Source organism: Typopeltis vanoorti, chromosome 12 (assembly GCF_054136105.1).
Source record: "Typopeltis vanoorti isolate ZY-2024b chromosome 12, IOZ_Tvanoo_1.0, whole genome shotgun sequence".
In the NCBI taxonomy this organism is placed as follows: Eukaryota; Metazoa; Arthropoda; class Arachnida; order Uropygi; family Thelyphonidae; genus Typopeltis; species Typopeltis vanoorti.
The window spans coordinates 3,307,826-3,335,331 of NC_143560.1; the positions used below are offsets into that span (position 1 = coordinate 3,307,826).

The window sequence follows — 27,506 nt, forward strand, 5'->3', positions numbered from 1 at the left end:
TCTTCCTGTCACAAACAAATCACATTTACTGTCTACAACTTGTCAACTGTATAAATCCAACCCCAACCTCAGGATACTAAAATCAATTTGGGACAGTACACCAAAAACCTTCCTAAAAATTCTTGATACTATTCAGAAGAGTCCAACCAAGTTAACAAAGAATTTTCAGCTGAAGCCAGGATAGCTAATCTTATATAAGATAGTAGAGTTTCCTCCAAAAACTCTGATTTTTCAACCAACAAACAAACCAGAAGAAAACTCATGCCACTGAAGATATAACACTGCCTCATAAGCCTTAGATGAATCAGACATAATTCCAAACAACTAACCAACCATTTTGAAGATAGTCTGTTCATTTTCAGTTGATCTCTCAACCTCCTCCCTATCAAGAAGAAACCTAGGTGACCAAATATGAGCACAGTAGTCGAGATGGGGTCTTATCAAGGCTCGATACAGAGGAACAATAACTTGCTTATCCTCTGCCTGTCAAAGTATTCTTCAGCATCCAAGTGATTTGATGAGCTGATTTAGCCACTTTTGCAATGTGTCCCCTAAACTTCAATTCCCTATCCACCAACACTCCCAAGTCCCTGGCCTCATCAATCTCCTGGAGTACAGTTCCACCAATGTGGTATACTGCTGCTAATCTTTTCACCCCAAAATGCAAAACCTTACATTTTGCCACATTAAATTGACATCCATTCTCCTTAGCCCAGAACTCCAATCTATCCAAATCATCTTGCAAAATTTTGATATCTTCTGCATTCACTATTGCCCTACCCAACTTTGCATCATCAGCGAAGAAATAAACCGTTCCTCTGTGATCCTTCCCTATATCATTAATGAACAAATTAAACAGCAGTGGTCCAAGAACAGAACCCTGCGGCACACCACTAGTCACAGGCCATCTTTTGGACTATACTCCCGAGTAAACTACTCTCTGATATCTCTCAATCAACCACCCTTCTATCCATCTCACTAACCCTATATCCATTCCCATATGTTGCAGTTTACAGATTAGAAATCCACGTGGTATTCTGCCAAAGGCCTTAGCCAGGTCCAGCAGTATCACTGTAAACCCATTACCCTTATCCAGTTCAGTCGTCACTGTGTTATAAAACCTGAGAAAGTTACTGAGGCATGATTTACCCTTCACAAAACCATGCTGTCTCCCATACAGTATCTCATTTTCATCAATCCATTCCTGTATTTTTCCCTTGACTACTTTCTCCAAGACCTTGACAACGACTCTGGATATGCTGATAGGTCGGTAATTTGTAACAGTAGTCTTGGATCCTCCTTTATGCAGTGGAACTATTTTCCCTCTTTCCACCCCTTCGGGACTAAACCAGACCCGAGACTAAGATTAAATAATATGGTCAAGGGTACTGACTATTCTTTAGCAGCTTCACATAAGACCCATGCTGGTATACCATTCAATCCCACAGATGTATTCATATTAAGGTTCTGTGGTAGACTATTCACCTCCATTTCATTCACCACAATTCCGATATAAACTAATGGTTCCTTCATTCCTTCAATGTCACCACCTGGATGATACTCTTGCAAAGTGCTCACTCAGTAATTCCACAATATCGACTGATTCAGTGACCTCCCTACCATCAGCATTTCTTAAAATCATTCTGCCGTGTACAGTTGTTCTTTTACTTGCAGCAAATTGAAAGAACTGTTTTGGATTCTCTTTAGCTTCTATGGCTAATTTCCTCTCATAATCCGCTTTTGCTTTTCTTACCACACCCGTTACCCTTCTGGCCTGCACTTTATACCATTCGTGTGGCTGCAGGTCACCTTTCTCCTTAAATTCCCTCCACAGTTGTTTCTTTTTTTGCAACTCAAGCTTAATGGTGTTATTCCTCCATTTAACCCCTATTGATTTACTATACGGACTCTAGGTATACAGTCAGCCATAACCTCCTGCAAATGCTCCTTGACCACTTCCCATGCACTATCAACATCAGCCCTTGCAGTTTTACATGCCATGGCACTGAACCAAGCAATCTCCTAAGCTTGTCATACTTGCCAGCACGGTAATTCCACATGTACCCTGTCTTAATCGAAAATTTCACACATTAGCCACCTCCCAAGTCATATTCATTACAGTCAAATTCTCAGATGCTATTACTAGGTCAAGCAATCTCGAACCCCAAGTATTTTCCATTACATGCTGCCTCAGATAGTTATACCTTAATAACTGAATAAAATCCGGTTCCTTCCTAACATGTGTCCTCTCCTCCTTTTCAATCAATGTTACCATAATTGAAATCACCCATAATAATTAGCCTCCTTCCACTCTTTTCATCAATTTGTTCATGCATACTATCTCCACCATCTATTAATCACCTGGTCTACAGCAGTACCCAACAGAGTCTCCTCTCCTCTCCTACAATACAACTTCTATTCTCCTTGGCTGCAGTTCATCAGCTATCATCAATAACACTCCTCCCCCCATTTTATTCTCTCTGTCCCTCCTGAACACACTATACCTTACACATTCTATCCCACTAACTATATCATCTTCTTTAAATTAAGGGGATAAAAAAAATCCCTTATTATTTTACAGCCAGTAGGCGAAACTCTAAGGTCGAAAACTACGATCTACGAGTTTCATGCCGAAGAACTATCGGCAAATCCAAGCGTAAATGACCACTTGGTAGTACAACACCAAAGCAACTCGAAGCAAAGGTGGAGCACGCTCCCTCACTATCCTTGATATTTTCTCATAATGTAAAAACATAGTCCCTAGGGGATGTAATACTGTAATTACATTATGAGGAGAGATCACTACCCAGACTGGTTTCAACGTTTTTTGAGGTCTCATCAGTGAGTAGGTAGACCTGGATGATATCAAAGTTTAAGTGAAAAGAACTTACATACCTTCACTATACAAATGCCAGAGTGGTGTGCCTCTATATATTTATATTATAATTAAGATGAAAAGCCAAATGGCTATATTTTCTGGCAAAGTTAATTAAATTAAGGGGATAAAAATCCTTTATTATTTTACAGCCAGTATGCGAAACTCTAAGATCGAAAACTACGATCTACGAGTTTCATGCCAAAGAACTATCGGCAAATCCAAGTATAAGTGACCACTTAGTAGTACAACACCAAGGCGACTCAAAGCAAAGGTGGAGCAAGCTCCCTCACTCTCCTTGATATTTTCTCATAATCTGAAAACACAGCTCCTTGGAGATGTAATACTGCTTTACATTATGAGGAGAGGTCACTAACCAGACGGATAAGAATTTGTTGTTTTAAGGATACTTGCGACATAAGACTGAATGATATAATCACGTAATCACAAGAAAGATATTTATTTAACCAAATATTTCGGTCTGGAAATAGCAGACCATCGTCGGTGGTATTACAAGAACAGTTTAAAAAATATACAAGCTAGAATACTAACAATAGATCGTTGAAATTAGAACATGCCGCGTGATGTTATATCACTAAGTATGAAACGAAATATTTTGAAGTAGAAACATGATTGAATTTGCTATTAAAAAAAAAAAAAAAAAAAAAAAAAAAAAAAAATTCTAGCTTGTATATTTTTTAAACTGTTCTTGTAATACCACCGACGATGGTCTGCTATTTCCAGACCGAAATATTTGGTTAAATAAATATCTTTCTTGTGATTACGTGATTATATCATTCACTAACCAGACGGTCTGGGTGGTGACCTCTAATGACCCTGATCCAAGTCAATAGATTATGTTCCAATCCCATATTCTCCAGTTTACACAACAGTCTGTTATGTGGTAGCCTTAGAAAAATCCAACATTATCATAGTGTATCCATTCCCTTTATCCAACTCGGCCGTAACATTGTTATAAAATATGAGCAAATTGCTAAAACATGACCTTCCTTTAGTAAATCCATGTTGTTCCTTGCAGAGTATAAAATGCTTGTCTACCCATTTCTGTATGCGAGTTCTTAGCAACTTCTCTAAAAGCTTCACTACCACACCAGAGATACTAATAGGTCAGTAGTTAGACACATCAGTTTTTGCACCACCCTTGTGCAATGGAGCTATCATACATTCCTTCCATTCCTGTGGTATCATTCCTGAGCTGAGACTCAAGTTATACAAATGTGTGAAAGGCCTAGCCAATTCAGCTGAACATTCCTTTAACAAATGGGCAGATATTTCATCTGTCCCTATTGACAAATTCTTAACCAGGTTATGCAAGAGCTCTTCAACCTCATTTTCGTTAACCTCTAACTCTTCATCCAACGTAGCAGTAGCTCCATGCACCATACTACATACACTTGGTTGATATATCTTAGCAAAGTGAGCACTCATTAACTGAACAATCTCCTTAGCTTCCAACACTCGTGTACCATCTGTATTCAATAAAGTTATTCTTCGACATTCATTCTTTCTTTTGCTTGCGCATAACGATAAAATTCTTTTGGATTGCCTTTAGCTTGCATGGCCAATTGCTTTTCATACTCCGTTTTAGCTTTTCTCACAATACTCGTTACTTTTCTGGCCTGAGCTTTATATATTTCATAACTCCTCTCACTCTTATTCTCTTGGAATTTTACCAGAGGTGAGACTTCAGTTAAACAACCTAGTCACAGGCAATGCCAAGTCCACTGCATGTTCTCATAATATGAGAGCTGATATTACATGTAATCCGATGGCCGTATTTTTGAGAAATTTGAACTCTAAGTAATTAGGATATTTTCAGTATCCTAAGTACTTCCAATTCATCAACTACTATTCTCACATCAGTTCCAGTCACATCCGTCACAGCATTATCTTCACTCGACTGATAGTACCCGTACAAAATAGTCATTCATTAATCAACTCAACTATTTTGTCTATTGTTGTTTATTATTTTAACGGTATAATAGAACACAGAAACTAAGTAAATAATTAATTTATTAACTTGATGCTGATATTTCACTGGTGTTATAACCAGCATCTTCAGAGCACAAAAACACTGTTTGTCACAATACGCGAGACTAAAACAACATGGTGTACTTAAACAAAATTGTAGCAGCAACACAAAGACTAGAGTCCTGATTTTGGCGCCCTCTATCTGAAAAAAAAAAAAAAAAAAAAAGCTATCATATATTACTAGAGTCCTAGAAAAGTGCTAGTTTTTTCTTAATATGACTGTCTCCCAGATCTTCGGCAAGTTAATACAGCCATATTTGTTGAGATTTGGAGTGTGTTTTAGGGCTTCTGTTGCCTCTAAGAACAATCTCTCTGATTTATACGGATTTCTGTGTAGTACTTTTGTGTTATAAATCAGAGAGATTGTTCTTAGAGGCGACAGAAGCCCTAAAACACACTCCAAATCTCAACAAATATGGCTGTATTAACTTGCCGAAGATCTGGGAGACAGTCATATTAAGAAAAAACTAGCACTTTTCTAGGACTCTAGTAATATATGATAGTTCTTTTTTTTTTTTTTTTCAGATAGAGGGCGCCACAATCAGGACTCTAGTCTTTGTGTTGCTGCTACAATTTTGTTTAAGTATACCATGTTGTTTTAGTCTCGGGTATCGTGACAAACAGTGTTTTTGTGCTCTGAAGATGCTGGTTATAACACCAGCGAAATATCAGCATCAAGTTAATAAATTAATTATTTACTTAGTTTCTGTGTTCTATTATACCGTTAAAATAATAAACAACATGTTCGACGAACACATAAGTCTGTCCACACATATTTTGTCTATTACTGTCACCTTGCTACCATCAGCACTCCATTAAAATTATCCTTCCATACCCAGTCTTCCTTTTACTTACACATAGTGAAATAACTCTTATCTATTTCCTTTGACTTGCTCAGCTTGCTCAGTTTTTTAATTTTGTAGTAAAAAGAAGCAAATGTTGTTGATCAAGGGTATCACATTTCTCCTTATGTTACCCTCGATCGACATTTGCTTCTTTTTGTTCAGCTTCTGTTTAATCATGTATCTCACTCCTACTTGATTTATTCTCCTAACCTTAGTATACAGTCCAACACTGCTTCTTTCAGATACCCCATGACTATCTCCCATGCAGTGGCGCATTCAGGATTTAATCTTGGAGGGGGCCAGGCACTCAGGATTTAACCTTGGGGGGGGGGGCGAGTTGAGTAGACGTTTTGCGAATACACACTACACATCGCATATGACCTATAACTGAGCATCTGCAGTGATCGCTAATTCATAAGTAGCACACAACATAAATAAAAAAAAATGAATTTTAATTAGGAAAAGATTTTTGGAAAGTTTTCTAGTGTTTTTTCCTTTTCTTTGGGGGGGGTGCCCGGGCCCCTTCACCCCCCATCCCCCCCTCTGAGTGCGCCACTGCTCCCATGTACTGCTAATATCCTTCCCTAGCAGATTTTTATGCCATGAAGAAAAAAAGATCAAAGAACTGAAAGGAAATTAATTTATTCACTTACTAAGAGATAATTACTTGAAACAACATATGATGGAGGGGTATGATACTTTCACCGAAGTCATGCATCATCTGAATTCGAGAGAACAACTTTAATTTTGTAGTAAAGTGGCTACATTTTTTTGTATCTTATCTACAAATAATTTTTCTCTTTAAAAACAAAGATCAATAGTAAAATATTTAGATTCAATATTGCCAAACCTTTTCTGAATGGAGTTCTGCATACATTGACTGACATGAGCATATTCTTTATGGTACTGAAAGAGAGAGGATATGAGTTGTAAAGTGGGAAATTACAAAAGAGAGAGAATAAAGATTAAAAGCCTGTTGCCAAAGTACATGAGGAATGCCCTGAGATGAAGGAGTGTGACTGTGAATATATAGGTTGTGCAAGAGAAACAGTATGCAATTTGTAGATATATGGAGTAATAATGAATTTTTTGTCTGACTGAAGGATTGGGCTTGAATGGACTTGGAGTTAGGTGCAATTGTTCAGTAACAAAATGAAAGTGCAAAATTAGTGAAACTGCAGCTACAGGGGATAGGGATGTAGGCAAGTGTATGTGTAAGCATCCTTGAGGTGAGTGAGTTTGAGAATGGAAAAGGTGAGAGCATGCTGAATGTAGTTCTTCAGATCTCAAGCAAAATAGAGTATTTTTTTAAGTAAATCCCATCTAAAAGAAAGGCTGCAAAGCCATCATATATTGAATGATAATATTAATAATAATATTACATGACACCTCCAGGGAGTCCAAAGACTCATCGAGGAAGGACACCTACTCTACAACTCTGTCTATACCACTCAATTCACCAACTACAAGGAATCGCAACTACACTAATGCCATCTACCACTACCACTAGTATTTTCACAGACAATCACAAACATCCATGCCTGTGGCAGGATTCGAACCCGCAGCCTTTTGGTTGGAGAGCGGGTACACTAACCACTTAGCCAACCAGGAAAGCTAATCTAATTCATAGCCACCCATAATATGAGTGGCTATGGATTAGATAATCCAGGAACTCATCCCTACAGAACAAATGAGATATTTTTAAGCTATAATATTGTCCTAACAGAAATAATTCTGTTAGGACAATAATGCTCACTGATAGAAATTCAGAGACAGAAAGATCCATTTTCTTTGAATGACACTACACAGAGCAAAAGACTATTTGGCTTTATTAAAGTCAACTACACTCCCAGTGAATTTCCATGATTTTGGATAATTAATTCCATCACACAAATAGTCATATGGAGACTAGAAGGAGATTAGAACTATGTTTTAAAATTAACACTCTATAATAATGAATTATGTAGATATTATCTTTTCTTATTTGTATGTTAAGAAAGAATTAAAATGAAAATCACTTACCATGCAATATCTCTTAAGTTAGAAAGAATTTCATCGAAATCTACTATGAATTCCTTATAAGCAGCTGTGGTAATTACAATTCCTTGAGGTATAATAAGCTACAAAAGCATAAATATAAAATAAGAAAGGTTAATATTATGTATCTTTCAAAATATATCACATTTCCAAAATTAGTTTCCATGAAATAAAGAATTTTGATTTTATATTACAGTGCACTTCTAACAATAACCTATATACAGGGTGTTCGGGATAAATTTGACAGTTTCGTAAGGAAAAAGAAAATCTTCTTTGTATCTATTAAATTTAATGAATTGACAAAAAAACATTACAGGCAGAGTTAATTACAATACTATCAACAAGATTTACTCAAAATAACCACCATTAGCATCGATCACAGCTTCAATTCTGCTTCGGAACCTCGAACAAGCTGATGCTACAGTCTCCCTGGGAAGGGCCGCAAAAACTGTTTTAATTTTATCCATTAACTGGGCTTTTGTATTACTGGAAGTGCGATTGGTGTCTTTTTCAACTGCGCCCCATACAAAATAATCCATGGGGTTAAGGTCTGGGGAGTTTGGAGGCCAAACATTTGGACTGGTGAAGTCGTAGAAATTTTCAGACAACCATTTTTGACTTTTCCCAGAGGTGTGGCAAGGGGCCGAATCCTGCTGCCATACATACGGCCTACCATTGGCTACCCTTGTTATCCAGGGCTTGACTACAGTTAGCAACTCCACGAACAAAGCCCGAATTCCAATGCCAGGGTTCTTCAACACCTGTTCCTGCAGATTTGCGAGGAATTCTGCTGTACGAACGCAATCAGATCGTCTGCTAGGGATCTTTCTTCTTGCTACATCCTCGTAGTCACCATTGCAAGTCTCTAGTTCATGCCTGATTGTTTTTACTGTATTCAGGGAGCATTGGGCAGCAGTCGTAATATCCTTATTTTGATGGCAGGCACGAATCATCATGATACAAGTTATTCTCTTCCATGATTCAGGTGGGTTCCAGCTATCCATCCTTTCTGACATCTTGTATGTGAATGAAGAAGGGTCCAAACTTTTAAATGAAGAGAAGTGTGTGTTAATACATGTAACTTACGGAAAAATATAATTAATTATAAATATGTCAAATTTATCCTGAACACCCTGTACATATTTATGAATTTAGGAACACAAAACACATGGTGTCAAAAAGATTATTTTACTGATTAATAATAAAAGATTTTTATTATTATTATTATTATTACATCACACCTCCAGGGAGTCCAAAGACTCATCGAGAGAGGGCATCTACTCTACAACTGTTTATCTCACTACTCTACCAACCTTCATCATCTAACACCTACGCCATCTACTGCCGACTTCCACCACTAGTACTTTCACAGACAATCACAATATCCATGCCCACAGTGGGATTCGAACCCGCAGGCTTTTGGCTGGAGAGCGGATACACTAACCACTCAGTATCCAGCCGGCATCCCATGATTTCTCAACTATTTGTTGTAAAGTGAAAATCTGATCCTGACAAGCTCTATTTGACTATTTCTGGTAGAATATTATCTACTCCTGTTGCCTTTCCACATTTCAGGCTTTTGATTGGCTTTTTCTACTTCAAGTATGAATATGTATTCCTCATTGCATGCCTTTTGGGTGCTTTTTACCACTGTGCTATAACTGCTTGTTTCATTTAGCAATTTTTCGAAGTAATTACTTCATACTTCAAGGATATCTTTTCTACAGTTTTCGTGTTACCTTAATCATCTCTAATTCTTTTTACAGTGCTCTTTCCTCCATTTCTGAGCTTTTTCATCAATATCCAGAATAGTTTGCCACCTTCTTGATATTTGTTTTTCATGATCTTACCAAAGTCTTCCTATGACTTTTGTTTAGCTAGTTTTACACAGTGTTTAGCTTTCTTACATTTGTCTCTGTATTCTCTAAGAGCACAAACTGACTTATTTGCCAGGAACTTTTGATATGCTTTCTTTCTTTAAGATTTCTTTATACCAAATTTTACTTTGTTTAATGAAAGAATGTCAATATCAGACTGTTGTAGATATTGTTATTATTATTAATTATTAAGTTATTATTAATCAGTAAAATAATCTTTTCAACACATGTGTTTTGAGTCCCTAAATTCATAAATATGAATGCTGATCACTGTGTAACCTTAAAAGAAAGATTAACTTGTATACATCATCACTTTTGCATTTACTGCCTTCTTAAACTTAAACAATAAGTGTTGCTGAAATATTATAAAATGCTGTGACTTTGTCATTTGTACATGACAGTAACTACTGTATTAATTTGTAATGTATATATATATAATGTGAATCTCACCCACTAAGGACCATGAGCATATACCACATCAATATTAGTATGAGTGGGCTAAGAATTAGATAATTCACAAAACCCTGCTCTAGACACCAAACACCAGATGATGATGATATTCATCTATGATAAGGACATTCACAAAACATCCATACTCATGATGAGATTTGAAAACACAGTCTGTTGGCTAGTGAGAAATTAGTGCAACATAGTATATGTTGCAAAAATAATACAGACACAAGTTGCAAAACCTGATATCTCAGATGCCATTCATTTACCTGGGTAGACTTTCCACTAAATGATTGATATTTGGGCCCACTGTGCAAAAAAATGGCAGTTTTATTCCATAGTTTGCTCAAGTCCCCAAATTGCATTTTAACCCTTCCTAAAAGTGATCTACAGGGGTTCAGAGTGGGACTTAGTGCAGAACATGATATATAATGTTCTCACAGCAAACTCCATATATATATCCAGCTGTTTTTTAAGAGTATAAGAAAGAAACAGAAATAAATGCAAGGAGCTAATGAGAGACAGTAGTTAAAATGAGTAAGGATATGTGTAGATTGTGCAAACATAGTCTATACATAGATTGTACAAAAGGAATGATGTAGAATTTGTGATCTGTGATCTCTATTTGATACAAAGAATGATTTGTACAATGCAGATAGACTGCATCTGAATGGTTTTGGTGTTAGGTGCTTGGAGAGAGCTTGATTCACTGAGCATGCTGACGTGCAAATTCAGGGAAATTTAAGCAATTAGGATGGAAGCAAGTGAGTTTGTATGAATGCAACTACGAAGCGAGTGAGTGCGAGAATGACCAAGTGAGAAATCTAGTCTCTCAAGTAAAAATCTTGAATAGGGTAGTCAATTCAGAAAGTTAAGGCAGATGGGGAAATAAAGGGAGATGTTGCCGTTTCTATATACTAATGTCAGAAGTATCAGAAACAAGAGGAAGGAGTTTTGGCATTGATCAGTGCAACCTCACTAAAATTTATAGGCATTAATGAGACTTGACTAACAGCAGATGATGTAGTTACAGGGATTGAATGTAAAAGGCTTAGCATTTTCAGGAAAGATAGAGAAGATAGGATGGGGGAAGGAAAACGGCTGATGATAGCAGATGAATTGCAACCAAAAAGAAAGAAAAGAAGAGTAGCTGTTCATTTGAAGCAATCTGGTGTGAGATTAAGACCCGTAAGACAAAATATACAGTTGGTTGGTGCTATAGGCCAGGGAGATCCACAGATGATATGGAAGAAATGCATTGCCAAATTAGTACAATGAGTATTATTATTATCCAGGCCTCCATGGAGTCAAAAGACTTATCGTGAGAGGTCCTTCCTAAGAAACACAAGTCTATCAAGACTCATCGAGGGAGTTCCCTAATAGGAAACACAAAGTCTATCATACCATTCCTTAAATGCATTGACTGTTCTCGCTCTCACCACTCCATCAGGCAATGCATCCCATGGTTCAACCACCCTCCATGCAAAGAAACCACTCCTCACCATCTTTCTCACAGTTTCCTTTCGTAACGTCCAGGGATGGTCCTTTGTCATGACTCCTTCCCGCTGTACAACCAAGCGAAAGAACTCCCCCCCCCCCAGTGTAAACTCTGTAACCACCTCTCAACAGTTTAAAAGTCTCAATCATATCACCTCTCCTTCTTCTATTCACCAAACTCTGCAATTAAAAATTCCCTCAGCTGCTCCTCATAACTAACATTGTACAGTCCTGACACCATGTTTGTTATCCGCCTTTGTACCCTTTCCACAGTTAATTTATCCCCTTCAAATCCTGGGGACCAGATCAACGAAAAATAGTCAAAGTGTGGTCTGATCAGAGTCTTATACAAAGGAATGATAACCATTTTATCTCTGCAGATCAGTGTCCTTCTCATTATTGCAACAATCCTCTGTGTTATCTTCACTACCTTTGCAATATGTCCCCTAAATTTCAGGTTTCTATCAATCATCAAACCCAGATCTCTTGTATCTCCTACTTCTTCCAGTTTAACTCCTCCCATAGAGTATGCAGCATCCCATCGATGTGTCCCAAACCTCAAGACCCTACATTAAACTGACAACCCCCATTCATTTGCCCATCTATCTAGCTTATTCAAATCCTCTTGCAGGGCTACCACATCTGCACTATTACTAATAACCCTTCTAAGCTTCGCATCATCAACAAACATCTGAATATCCAAGGACAATGTCATTGATATAAAGGTTAAACAATATAGGTCCCAGTACTGATCCCTGTGGAACCCCACTTGTAACCTTCTGCCTCTTTGATATTGCTCCACCATACACAACTCTCTGGTACCTATCGGACAGCCAATCCTGAATCCAGTTGACCAATCTGACATCCAGACCCATGTGCTGCAACTTGAATATCAGCTTATCATGTGGCATCCTGTCAAATGCCTTCGCTAAGTCTAAGAAAATGGCAGCATATGCCTTTCCCTCATCTAATGCTCTTGTAACTTTATCATAAAAGGCTAACATATTACTAAAACAAGAGCGCCCCTTCACAAATCCATGTTGACTCTCACTGATAACATTACCCTTATCTGCCCAATGCTATATATGGTCCCTCACTACTTTCTCCAAGATCTTGCTAACTACTGATGAAACACAAACTGGCCTATAATTAGACACTTCCAGTCTGCTACCGCCCTTATGCTATGGCACTATCTTACCTTCCATCCATTCCATGGACAATTTTCCCACGGCCAGATTTTCATTGAAAAGCCAGGTCAAGGGCACTGTCAGTTCCTCAGCACATTCTCTGCACACTCTCCTCCTGCAACTCTAAACCTCGTTTCCTTCTAGTATTCAAATTGACTCCTCCAGGATGAAATACTCCAATAAAGTGTTCATTGAACAATTCCACTATGTACTCTGCATCAGTCACTCTATTCCCATTTTTATTCTGCAATATCATTCTCCCACAGTCATTTCTCCTCCTACTGGCCACATAGCTAAAAAATTCCCTAGGATTTTCCTTGGATCTAAGGGCCAATCTTTTCTCATATTCCCGTTTCACCTTCCTTACCATACTAGTCACTCTTCTGGCCTGTGTCTTATATTCTTCATGCATCTTCTCTTCACCTGTCTCCTTATATCTCTTCCATAGCCTCTTTTTCGCATGTAGCTCCTGTTTAATATTGTTTGTCATCCACTTGACTCCAAATTGTGTCCTCATCTTCACTCATCCTCATTCAAAGAAGAATGGTTCCAAATGTGAAAACCCAATATGAACAATAAGTTATTTTCAAACAAAACATATAAAAATCATTGAATAAAACTATTTAATTTTAATGGAATATTTTTTATTTTAAATACTTATTTAAAGTATATACATATGTATCTTTCTTAAAGAAAATAGTGTGTCACTAATAAAACAGAAATTCGAAAAGGTCCAGTTACTATTATTATTATTATGGGTATCTCCATGGAGTTAGTAGACTCATTGCAGAAGACCCAAACTATCAAAACAATATCTATCATACCTCTTCTTGAATTCATTTACAGATGAAGAACTCACAACTGAGTCAGGCAATGCATTCCACTCATTCACCACCCTCCAGGGAAAAAATCTAGTTCTCACACCTTTGTTAACCACACTTTTCCTTAATTTCCAGGGATGACTTCTTGTTCTTCCATCACTATCACACACAGCTGAAATATTTCCCCTGCATCAATCTTATAAAAACCTTTTAGTAATTTAAATATTCCTATCATATCCCTTCTTCTCTGCCTATCAACCACTACATCATCATCATCATGTGTATCAAGGATTTAGGCCTAGTATAGCCTGTTTTGGCCTTAGAAGTCATCATTGAATTGTTTAAAGGGACGTCCTGGTTTTCTTTTTCCTAATGGCTTGTACTTTAAGGCTTGTTTTGGTTATCTTTCTGTTTTATTACACCTGTTATTTTTAAATATTTTGCAATTTTCACATTTATATCTTTTTCATATGTGATCATACATCCTAGGTAGTTAAATGAACTATCAATGTAGGTAGCATTTTTTTTACATCACTCACCAACTTACTCACTCTCCTCTGAAACCTCTCCACAACCTCCTCATCTCCAAGGAATCAAGATGACCAGAGCTGAGCACAGTAATCCAAATGTGGAAGTATCAATGCCTTATAAAGGGGAATAACTAACATGTTGGCCCCTATAGAGTATCATATTCTGATCCACTCATTCTTGAATTCTGTCCTTAACCAACTTTTCCAATACACCACTCCCAAGATGGTGATTGGTCTGTAATTAACTACCACATTCTTAGAGCCACCTTTATGCAAAGGAACCACTTTGCCTTCCTTCCACTCTCTAGGGACCATACCAGAGTTCAAACTTATTAACTTCAATTCTCACATTAGTTATTGCTACATGTACAGAAATATCCTCACTTGGGTGATAGACTTTTGAAAAGTGGTCACTCAGTAACTCTACTATTACATCTCAATTGGTCACCTCAATACCATCAGCACCCACTAAGGTTATCCTTCCAAAGTCATTCTTCCTTTTATTTGTCACATAGTGGAAGAACTCTAATAGATTTAGTTTAATCCTTTATCCCAGTGAGAGCAAACAAAGTTTGCGCCTGAAAATATCTTCAGGACTAAATATAGTGTTGTACTATCTTATCCAGTAAGTAGTGCAACACCAAGGCAACTCATGGCAAAGGTGGAGCAAGCTACCAGGCACTTCTAACCCAGTATCTCCCATAATGCAAAACACATTTCCTATGTGGATATGTATACTGTTATGCATTAAAGGGATTGGCCATCTACCCATTTAGATGGCCAATCCCTTTAATGCATAACAGTATACATATCCACATAGGAAATGTGTTTTGCATTATGGGAGATACTGGGTTAGAAGTGCCTGGTAGCTTGCTCCACCTTTGCCATGAGTTGCCTTGGTGTTGCACTACTTACTGGATAAGATAGTACAACACTATATTTAGTCCTGAAGATATTTTCAGGCGCAAACTTTGTTTGCTCTCACTGGGATAAAGGATTAAACTAAATCTATTATTGTCTAACCTAGTGATAAATAAATTTTCAACAGTGGAAGAACTCTTTGGGATTACCCTTGATCTCCTTGGCTAAGGTCTTCTCATAATCTGTTTTAGCTTTTCTTACTATGCTGGTAACCTTCCTAGCTTGAGCCTTGTACTGCTCATGGGTGTACTGATCGCCTTTCCTCCTTGTAAATTCTCCATAATATTTTCTTTTTTTACAGATCAAGCCTGATACTACTACTCATCCATCTAATGCCTACCTTGTTTGTCTTCCTGACAATGGGAATACATTCTGATATTGCCTTCCTCAGATACCTGTTGATTATATTCCATGCACAGCTAACATCTTTCCCCTGCAATATGTTCTGCCATGGGATGGCTGTAAGCTCACTCCGAAGCTTGTTATAATTACCTAACCTGTAGTTCTGTATACACCCCTTTTTAAGAGAGAAATCCACAAATTTTGTAACCTCCCAAGTCAATACCACATGATCGCTCTCACCAATTGGAGGTAACGAGGACACCTTACTTATGCATATGTCCTCTGAACTTATGACCAGATCCAACACTCTCACACCACGAGTCCCTTCAGTTATGTGCTATTTCAACTAATTATCTCTTAGAAGGTGTATGAATTCCATTTCCTTTTTGATATTTGTGATATTTCCTCCTTCCAACTGATATCACCATAATTAAAATCCTCCATAATAATCACTAAGCCTGCACTCATTGCACTAATTTGCTGATGCATGAATTCAATATCACCCCCTGTACCTCCCCTAGCCTATAGCAGCAAACAACTGTATATTTGGTTGTGTTGGTCACTATTTCACACCAGACTGCTTCAAACAAACTATCATTCATATGTCTATCCTCTTGATATACTACTTTCTTTGGCTGCAACTCATCAGCTATCATCAACAGTACTCCTCCCCCCATTCTATCTTCTCTATCCTCCCTGAAAATATTGTGCCCATCACATTCAATTCCAGCAACCACATCTGCTGCTGATAGCCAAGTTTCACTAATTCTTCTTCTTTTGCAGCTTCTCCCACTTAAGTGTGGTCACTGTTGATAATGAGTCTCCTCCACACCTTCCTGTCTTGGGCTATCACCACATCCAAGTTCTTCATCCTCAAGTCCTCTTCTACCAGCTCCCTCCATCTCTTCTTTGGCTGCCCACATTTCCGCCTTCCTTGCACATCCATTTGCATGACCCTTCTTCCCACATATTCGTCATCCCTCCTCATCACATGACCAATGTGATGAGGAAGGAGGATGGATGTGCGGTGTGATCCTTTCTGGTCACAACACACATCCACCTAAGCAGTCTCATCTCTGCTACTTCCATCCTGCTGATGTTATTTTTCCTCAGGGCCAAAGTTTCTATAGCATATGTCATAGCTGGCCTCACTACTGTCCTATAGATTTTGCCTTTCAGATTGATCGGCACCCTCTTATCACATAACACTCCAGCCATCTCCCTCCAGTTCCTCCGACCTGCTTGTATCCTGCATCCCACTTCCTTCTCAGCTCCTCCATCTTCTTCTACTGTTGAACTTAAGTATCTAAAGTCCCTCACCTTCCTGATGACATTTCCTTCCAGTTCCAGATCTGTCTCCTGTCCGCCGCCCACTGTGCAACACATATAATCTGTCTTACTTCTCTCTTCAGTACTTTTCTCCATCTTTCCAATTTACTTCCCGCTTCTTCTAATGCCTACAACTTTTGGTGAGATTGCATTGACTAATGCCAAAAATTCTTCCCTCTTATTTCGAATGCTTCTTGCATTAGTATACAAAAGTTGCAGATTCCCTTTAGTTCTTGTACCAGCTTTAGAACTGATATATATTTTACTAATTTCAGTAGCCCCATGCTGATTTTTATCCACTCTATTCTTCAAATTATTCTGCAAAAAAGATCAACAATTATACATTCACTGCATACGTTTCTCCCTCTTACACTCAACCTTTTCAATTTTAGTTTCCCTGCCCAATTACTTCAACTTGTTCAGAAAACAGTAACTTCATCAAATGCTTATGATCTTCCATGGTCGGATGCAACCCATCTCTTGCATACAGCTGTCGTTTGCCTTCAAACACACTCCAGACATCAACAAATTCCAGACCTCTTTTTTTTTTTTTTTGCCTTTTTGCAATCATATCATTCATTAATATCACTCATCTGCTTAACTCTTAATTGTCAAAACGAGGCGGCACACACACACACACACTATCCTCCCTTTGACAATTTTCTTCTTCACGATATCTAACAATATTCTTAAACCTATGCATGTGGTCATTAGTTAAATTTTATTCGCTGTCACTTTCTGACAGTAGCTGCATTCTTGCCAGTCTGTGAGACTGGAATTAAATCACTTCCATCACTTGAAATACATTGGCCATCCTGTTCATACTACAATGGCAAAACGTTTCTTTAGTAAAAGGAACAAAATTAGCGCTAATTTCCAATAATTCTGAAGATTGATCTTTTTTTTTTTTTTTAAATCAAGAACTTTGTAATTAATCGTTGAGATCCTATTTTGACTAGATCTTTGTATAATCCTTCATATCGCATCATGCATGACTTCAGTTCATGTTTAAACTATTCAGCACATTCAGCATTTGAATCATGTGGAAGAAAATGACTTTGCAATTTACTAGCCATTTGAAGCCCTTCTTTAATTAATCCTGCAGTTAGTGGAATCTCTTCATCATCATCATCATCACTTTTTACTTTTTCATCGAGATTCTCAAGGAAAGCTTCTATTATTTCGTCATCACTAACAGCCTTGTCAACCATCAATTCATCAATATCTGCAGATGAAAAATCATCAAATCCTTCTCTGCCAACTGCATGTGCTAATCTGATGATATTGGGGTATTCAGTTGTATGCAAAGTTACAAGGTTTTTCTTTTTCACACATTCTGGCCAAGTATCTTTCCAGCAAGCATTTAAAGTTGATGGTTTCAATTCTGATAATGCCAACTTAGTAAGTTTGATGCAATCCAAAATAGAAAATTTCTTCCACACATCAATAACTGTCAGTAAAGTATCCTTATGTAGTTTATCCAAAATGTATTGGGTTCTTCTTATGTAGTAAGTTTTGAAGGTAGCAATCACACCCTGGTCTAGTGGTTGTATTAAGGATGTTATATTAGGTGGCAGAAAACAAAATTCCACATTTGGGTGTTCTAAAACAGGATGGCCAGGCACATTGTCTATAATCAATAAAACTTTACAGACAGACAGATTTTTTTTCCATCAAATAGTGTTTATGAAACATATTAAACTTCTGGAACAAAACATTGACGGAACCATTCGTTAAAAATTTCTTTTGTAACCCAACCTTTTTTGTTTGCCTTCCAGTGTGCTGGTAACATGTACTGGAAGGCAAACTGGTAAGGTTTCAGATCGATTAATGAGTAATGGTTTTAATGTACGATCTCCTGAAGCATTGCTGCAAAATATGAGAGTCACATGATCCTTAGCTGCTTTAAAGCTACCAATACAACTAACATTGGTACAATACAAAAATAACAATACAACAACAATACAATAAGCTACAACTAACAATAATGAGGGGGCGCTAGTGGGTCAAGCGCTACGAACGTGTTTTGAAGAGCTCCTGATTCAGATAAGTTTTACTAGGAATAATTAAGTATATATGCGTAATTGTTTAAGTAAGAGCGGCTGTAAACGTTGTACGCTACCGATATTATTAGTGTGTGGTTTTTTTCCTTGCTTAAACTAAATACGAAAACGTTAATATTAGACCTGGTAACCTGCAGAGAAAAAAAAAAAAAAAAAAATGGCGGCGGCATTGTCATTCCATGATTTTAATTTGGATTTCAGTCGGTTCGTTAAGTGTGAGGTCTGTTATATGTATTCCTTCGACTACATAAATGATTTGTGGATCATTTACTTTTTTTTGTGGATTAATTATTTGTGGATCTACATAAATGATAGTGCGGATGGAAGAAGGGTGTGTGCGAAATGTGACCTGAACAAGGAATTGATGAATGCGAATATGAAGTTGATGACAGAAAGTGCTGGTACCGATTGTGTCGTGAGTGCACGTTTGAAAGAGGAGGATGGCGAGAAAGACAGGCGAAAAAATGTTAAAAAATCAGGAAAAAAGAAAAAGAGCGATTTGACAACCGTAACGGATGTTAAAAGGGATGAAAGTGAGGCGGAAAGAAACGAAATCGAGAGAACGAATGAAAGTAGAAATTGCGTGGTGCAGAAATCGCAAGTAAAAAAAATCGAAAGAATGAATGATAGCGAAAAAAGAATGACTGATGGCGAAAGTTGGACGCATGTTGGAACGAAAGTACTGAACCAAAGAAAGATGAATGACAGTAAAAGTGAGAAGAATGATAGCGAAAGTTGGACGCATGTTAGTCCGAAAGTACGGAAACAAAGAAAGACATGTGAGAGTGAAAGTGAGAAGAATGATAGTGAAAGTTGGACGTATGTTGGACCGAAAGTACGGAAACAAAGAAGGATGAATGAGAGGGAAAGTGAGAAGAGGGGGTCGAGAGTTAGAAAGTTAGAAAGATTTAATGATAGAGTGAATGTGTCGCGAGGTTCAGAAGGTGAATTGGATTGGATGAAGCAAGAAATGAAATGGATGCGGAATGAAATTAAGAGAATTCAGGTCAAAACTATTAAAATAAATCATGATGGCATGAAAGAGATAACAAAAGATGAGCGAGTGGCGTTGTATGGCAACTCCATCATTAAAGGTGTGCTAGAGGATAAAATGCACAAGGTATGTTTTCCAGGCGGTAAAATGAGTAGAGTGATTGAGGCATTGAATATGAGGCGGGAACGAGCAAAAGAGTTAATTGTATTAATTGGTACGAATGATTTGAGAGAGAACAAAGAGCATGTCAAAATGAATGTCAGGAGACTGCTTGGAAAGATAAAGGAGAATAGTGTGACAGGAAGGGTGGTCAGTGTGTTGCCTAGGTATGATTGTGGTGAAATGAGGCGGAGAGCAAGGATTATGAATGATATTCTGGCTGAAATGTGTGAGGAGATGGGAGTACAGTTTGTTAATGTGTGGAATGAGTTTGAGGGACGAAGTGAGCTGTATGGGAGCGATGGACTGCATTTGAGTGGTTATGGTGTGAGTCGCTTGGAGAGACTGCTGCTGGAAGGTAGAGAAGTGAATAGAGAGAATGAATCAGATCGAGAGGGGAGTGATGTGGAAGAGCAGGAGAGTAAGACAGGAGAGATTGAAGGAGTGGAAATGAATGTGGAAGTGAGTGGTATGAGTATAGAAAATGAGAGAATGGGTGTGCAAGAGGAGCAGGGAAACGGCGAGGCTCAGGGTGGACAGGGATACACAGCGTGAGAAAGGTGGATGCTATGCTCCAAGAGGAGGTGAGAGAATGTGTAGGCAGGAAAGTAATGGGATGATCAGGGATCAAAAGGAAACAGATGGAATTGCAAAGGGTTCTAAAATGAAGAAGCAGAAAGGGAAATGGCCCCAGTCCAGCATGGAGAGATCACATCGAGTGAGTGGTATCAGTGGAACTAGCTGTAGATCCAGAAATGAGTTGTTGTGTTTGTATACCAATGCTAGAAGTATAAGAAACAAGGCGGATGAAATGGTTGCACTAATTGCGTCTGTGCACCCAGAGATTGTCGGAATAAGTGAGACATGGTTAGATGAGGATGACATCCTGACAGGAATAGAGATGGAAAGGTATGATGTGTTTCGTGAGGATAGAAGGGGTAAAAATGGAGGGGGAGTGCTATTGATGATAGAGAAAGAGTTATGTCCATACAAAGTAGAGATGCAAGAGGGAAATGGGGCCAGTGGTTTTGAGGCAGTATGGTGTGAGATAGAGGTGAATAGAATCAAATACTTGGTGGGATGTTGTTATAGACCTGGTAATGTGGATGGTGGTGATAGTGAAATGTATAGTCAAATAAGCCAAGCAAATAAGAAAAGGGTGATTATTATGGGTGATTTTAATTATGGCAATATTGACTGGAATGAAGAGATAGCAACTGGAAGTAAAGAAAATGAGTTTCTTGAGTTTTTGAGGGATAACTACCTCAGACAGTATGTAACAGAGGGCACAATAGGATTAAGGGTCTTGGATTTGGTCATCTCATCGGAGGATGTAATTATCAATGTGGTATCAAATCATCCACCAATTGGTTAAAGTGACCATGAGGTGATTACTTGGGTGGTTGCCAGCAGTGCAAGGACCCCTGTGAAAAAAGGGTATATGTGGAACTACAATTGGGGTGATTATGAAGAGCTCAGGAGACAGCTTGCAGGTGTAGCATGGAATGAGGAGTTAGCTGGAAAAGAGATCAATGCAGCTTGGGGGATTTTCAAAAAATATTTAGTGGATGCAATGTCTAAATGTATACCACGGGTGAGAAGGTTAAATAAGTTAGGTGTGAGATGGATGAATAAAGAGATTAAGCATGCAATACAGAGAAAAAGGGCATTGTGGAGGCAGCATAAGAGAAGTGGAAGTAATCAATTTCATGAGTTCTACAAAGACCAGGCAAGGAGAGTGACTTGGTTGGTGAGAGTAGCTAAAGAGAGGTATGAACAGCAGTTAGCTAATGAAGCTAAAAAGAATCCTAGGGAGTTCTTTCGATATGTAGCCAGCAAAAGAAAGAATGATTATGGAAGGATGACATTGATTGGAGGAAATGGTATAAAGACAGCTGTTGCAGAATGTGTGGTGGAGATACTTAATGAGCAGTTCATAAAGATCTTTCAATCTTGTGAATGTGACTTCATGGAGAGATTAAGAGCAGTTGATGATGGGGAGGAGAGACTGACTGTAAGTGAGCAAGAGGTGTTTGGGGAGTTGAGTAAACTAGATGTAAATAGGGCTGTGGGACTTGATAATATATCACCGCGTATTCTGAAGGAATGTGCCAGAGAGTTGACACCTGCCTTGACATATTTTTTTAATACGAGTCTTGCACTTGGTCAAGTCCCTAAAGAGTGGAAGGAGGGCAAGATTGTGCCACTTCATAAAGGAGGTGATCAAACTCAAGCATCAAACTATAGGCCTATCTCTGTGTCAGGTGTTGTGGTTAAGTTGTTGGAGAAGCTTGTGAGAACTAGGATCCAGAGTTGGGTTGACAACAATGGTATAATCTTTGATGGACAGCATGGATTTGCTAAAGGGAGGTCGTGTTTTAGTAATCTACTTACTTATTACAATAAAGTGACTGCTTCCTTGGACAGAGGAGAAGGACACACAGTAATATACTTGGATTTTGCAAAAGCTTTTGATAGAGTACCTCATGATAAGTTGACAGTCAAACTAGAGCAGATGGGGTTGGATATTAGATTAGTGCATTGGATTGGAGACTGGCTATCTGATAGGTATCAACAAGTTGTGTATGGGGGTGCAATATCCAGGAAAAGGAAAGTCACTAGTGGAGTGCCTCAGGGATCTGTTTTAGGGCCATTACTATTTAACTTGTATATTAATGATATTGGCGAAGATTTGGATGGAGATATTCAGTTGTTTGCAGATGATGCAAAGTTGAGACGAACCATAAAGAGTAGTGGAGATGTTGTGGCCTTGCAAGAAGACTTGAATAAATTGAGTGATTGGGCAAGCAAATGGGGATGTGAGTTCAATGTTGCAAAATGTAAGGTTTTAAAATTTGGAAAACAAAGATGGGATGCAGAATTTATGCTTGGTGAGAATATATTGTTGGAAGTAGAGGAAATAAGAGATCTGGGAGTGATAGTGGATAAGGATCTAAAATTTAGGGGACACATCGCCAAAACTGTGAAGACAACACAAAGACTTCTGGGAATGATGAGGAGGACACTGACGTGTAGAAGTAGGGAGATTCTTGTTCCATTGTATAAGGCTTTGATTAGGCCACACATGGACTATTGTGCCCAGATTTGGTCACCTGGTTTTCAGAAGGATGAAGAGATGTTGGAAAGGGTCCAAAGGCGACTGACTAAGTTAGTCTCTGACCTCTGGAATGTCGAGTATGAGGAAAGATTGAAAAGATGTAATTTGCAGAGTCTAGTGGAGAGAAGGAAGAGGGGAGATATGATAGAGACCTACAAGTTGGTAAGGGGTTGTTATAGGATCAATGGTGGAGAAGTTCTACAGAGAATAGTGGGAGATCAGGGGAGAACCAGAGGTCATACCTGGAAACTGTATAAAGAGGGTGTGAGTAGGGGAGTGAGAGGCAGGTTTTTTTCGTGCAGAGTTGTGAATGATTGGAATGCCTTGCCTGAGAGTGTGGTGTCTGCAGGGAGTTTGAATGTGTTTAAGACCCGGTATGATGAGATGTGTGTGAGATAAAAGGACCTCCTAGATGAGTCTTTGACTCCATGAGGTCTTGTTTAATAATAATAATAATAATAATAATACTTTTTGGTGATTTCGCTATATGAGTTCTACTTGGCATTTTTTTTCAAAAAAGGCCAGTCTCATATGCATTCCAAACTTGATCAGGAGTGTGGCCACCACTTTCAATAATTTAGACAGTTTTGAAAGAAATTCCCTAGTTGCCGGCTCATCTGCAGATGTGGCTTCTCCTTTTATTTTTACATTATGAAGCGTGTATCTTTTGAGAAATTTTGTAAGCCAACTTGTGCTTGTAGAAAAATCACAATTATTGTTTGATGTTGTTGGCTCCTTTTCTTGAATCTGTTTGTACAACCGTAATGCTTTCTGTTTGATGACATTTCCATTTAATGGTATTCCTTTTTGTGACCAATCTTCTATCCACATCACTAGGGCCTTTTCCATCTTCACTTTCATAATGTCTCTCATATACAATGACAACTTGGCACCTAATTTTGTTTCATAAAGAACAGATTTTCCAATGGCCCCTCTTCATTTTTCTTAATCGTTCTCCTGGTAGCTTCTTTCAATTCAAAATATTTCCCAAAGGATATTGAACCTTCTCCAGCTGCTAAACGATCTAAAATGTGGATCTTAATTTCTAAAGAAATAGTTTTTCTTTTCTTCTTCTGTCTAACTGAATTATCTGACATCATGATTAATGGGGTAATGTTAAAAAAAATCTGAAAATAATCAATAATTAATTTACTAATTTGATATTACTCATACAAAACTTCAAAATTTAATACATACCTTTATAACTCTATTGCATGAACAAAACTTTCATGAACAAAACACAAGATGTGTAAACATTTTGAATTGTAAACAAGAAATGATTGTTTAACAAGCAGCTTTATATAGGCGGGTCCCTCCGATTAATGGACCAACTTAACTTCAAGGAATCAGCATAATGGCAAGTGAATATAATGGATCATCTGTCGGCTTAACTTCAGGGAATCACAATTACAAAAACTGATTTTTTTTGTTTCACCACAATGGTCTACATTCTGTAGCATAGAGTAATCCCTGATATTTAAAACATAGAGGGGGTTCCCCAAATTTCAAATTTAAGTACATATGTACCATTCTAGGAAATGATAATTATAGCGGAAATACCCTTTTTAACAGAGCTGAATTCAAACAGAAATTTTAAAAATAAGTGCCATTTAAACTGTGTTAAATCAAAATATACCGTGTAAAAATAGAATTGCTTTTGTTTTCTAAACCGTGTTATTTCGAAATCGTGTAAAAAAAAAAGCTGTGCAAAAAGAAAATTAGCTGTGTATATATATATATATATATATATATATATATTATAAAATTGAGCTGGCCGGATTGAACATGACTGTTGGCCAGATCTGGTCCTTGAGCTGTGTGTTTGACACCCCTAATATAAAGACATCCTTCAGGCCTTTCTAAAAATTAGTAACTTATCTGCTCACCTAAACATCCTCTCCATCATCTGAACCATCCGGTCTACAGTATTCTTGCTTCTACCAGCTTAAGTACTTCAGGCAAACAGGAAGTACTTTGGACTAACAGGACATGACCAATATCCATCAAGAAGAAACACCGAAAATACATTCTTCAATACACTACAGTCAAAGGTGGAAGACCATACAACGGATATGGATCACCAGATCCAATTTGGAAAAAATTTGGTTAGTTAATTATTAGCTTTAACATTTGCTTTATTTCATATATAGCACCATAGCACTACAACACTCCTCAAACTTAAAAAAATTTGACTGCATCACATTACCAAAAATCTGGGAGACCATCATTTTTAGATTGTCACTAGGTGATTATCACCTCACCTGTAGAGGATGCCAGTTAGGACTGTAGGAGCCCATTTTTTTTTTTTTTTCAATCAGTCTGCATGTTTGTCTTTCTACTAGTGTGTCTGCATGCACATGCTCAATATATCTTTTTGTGCCCATGAAGATGCCTTTTGACCAAGGCAAAATATTGGCCTAGTAATCTAATTATCTAAATAAATTTAGTTAGTTAATTATTAGATTTAACATTTGCTTTATTCCGCTGAACATCAACATGATGTTCAGCATCCAAGCAGTCATATCAGAAAAATAACAACCAGTGTATAGTATGTTGTTGGGCCCATATACAGGAGGTTGGCTGGTCAACCTATAGTATATTAGTACCGTATATGGGTGATAGTATGATTCTAATTTGGGATAACTGCTTTTAATTAACACTAGTGATACACAGTGAGTCAGTGAAAGAGAGAGAAAAAATATTGGAGAAGAGCTCTGATATTTGAAAGTTGATAAAAGAGGATTTGAATAAGTTGGTGTTATAGACAAATGAATGGAGATATTAGTATGATGTTTCCAATTGTAAGATCATACAAATATCATACAAATGGAGATATTTGTATGAATACCATTCATACAAATGAATATCTCCATTCATTTGTATGAAACAGAATGAAGTGGACTGTACCTCTGGAACTTTACTATAGGAAGTGGAAGAGGCAATGCATCTGAGGGTAATGGGTAATGGTGTTGAAAGAGTTAAAGTCAAGGGCACACATTGCAAAACTTCCTTATCTGGGGATAAGGAAAGAAGTCTTTCCTATTCCCTAGATATCCAGGACAGCCCTGCAGTAATAAATCTAGTTCCACTAGAATGAAATATCCTGAGAAAGTAATCATTAACAGTTCTATTATTATCGTTAATAAATTATATTTGGCAAAAAATTATATTCTTGTTTAAGCCTTTAGACAAGCATGAGACAACAAGCCTTTAGACAACAAAAGTGTGCGTGAATTCCAGTTGTGAAGTATTGTCACAACAAATTTAGGCTCAGAATTTAATTTCCTGTCAAGAATAATTTACTTTCTAACTGAATGAAAAATTTTTTTTACCAATATGCTATCTGCACCAATCATCTAACCACCTTTTCTATCCAACAAGAAGATGCTTCCATTATCATTCCTCTCCTACTACCAATAAAGGAAGAACTCTAAGATTTTTGAACATCCATTTCACTACCACCCTCTTTATCCTCCTCACTAATGTATACAATCTGTCAATGCAGGTATCAAATATTTCTTAATTGACTCCCAAGCATTATTAAATGGGATAGCTTCTGTTCCTAAATCTATATAATCACCTGCCTTATAATTACACAATTAATCAATCTCTTCCTGAAATTTCCATATGCCTGTTTGCTCCAACCAGGTTAGGACTAGATAAACTATGATTATTCTCTCTCCACCTGAGCATAGATTCACTATTACAAAATTCAAAATTCATAATTGCGTGGTCCTTTCACTATCTGTATAAATGACTGTCTAAAAAATTCCAGCTAATCAATTTGCTTATTATCAGATGCAGTTCCTCTTTCCAATCTATGTTACCAAAGTTGCAATCTCCCTGATTTTCACTTTCCTTGTTAACTTGCCTAATCATCTCATGCTCATTACTCTCTATATTCCCTCATCAATACCAACATCTCACTAAGTATTCCGTTTTGCCAGTCTCCACTTCAACCATATACTCTTAAAGTCACTGTCACCATTTCCATTTGAGATTTCCACTCTGAGTCAGCAGAACTTGCCTGTTATCATAATTGACATTTATGAGAGTAGAAAGCTTCATCCTGATTTACTCCCTCTCCATTTGATATATGCCATATCTTTCAACTACTATTTCTCTGTCTGCACGGTTAGCCTAGTGGCTATGCGCTTCGCAATCATATGCCTGGGGAAGGAGTATCCTAAATTCGATTCCTGCCGACAACATGAGGAGCTTAAGGATCTTCCTCAGCCACAGCCAAGTTAGCCAGTCTTGAGCTTGGACAGCAGGGTTTATCTGGGGTTCCCTCGCAAGCAGGCAAACCAGCCCCGTGAACACACACACACGGATACAGTCAGGAATGCTTAAGAAATGCCTCCAGCCATAGGTCTGAATTGTCAGCTATGCCAGTCCGTAGCCTGGAT

At 37.8% G+C, this 27,506-nt stretch overlaps 1 protein-coding gene across 7 annotated transcripts in view; it reads right to left on the reverse strand.

Moving 5' to 3' along the window:
- Nucleotides 1-27,506, reverse strand: part of LOC150100549 (uncharacterized) — an 844,187-nt gene that overhangs the window by 541,242 nt on the left and 275,439 nt on the right. For all 7 annotated transcript variants that reach the window (XR_016549159.1, XM_090401348.1, XM_090401347.1 and 4 more), the window contains one exon: nucleotides 7,795-7,892. Coding sequence is in view for 6 of the 7 variants with exons in the window: in XM_090401348.1 (XP_090257474.1) it covers nucleotides 7,795-7,892 (98 nt within the window). In the remaining variant the exon portion in view is untranslated. The remainder of the gene's footprint in view (nucleotides 1-7,794; nucleotides 7,893-27,506) is intronic.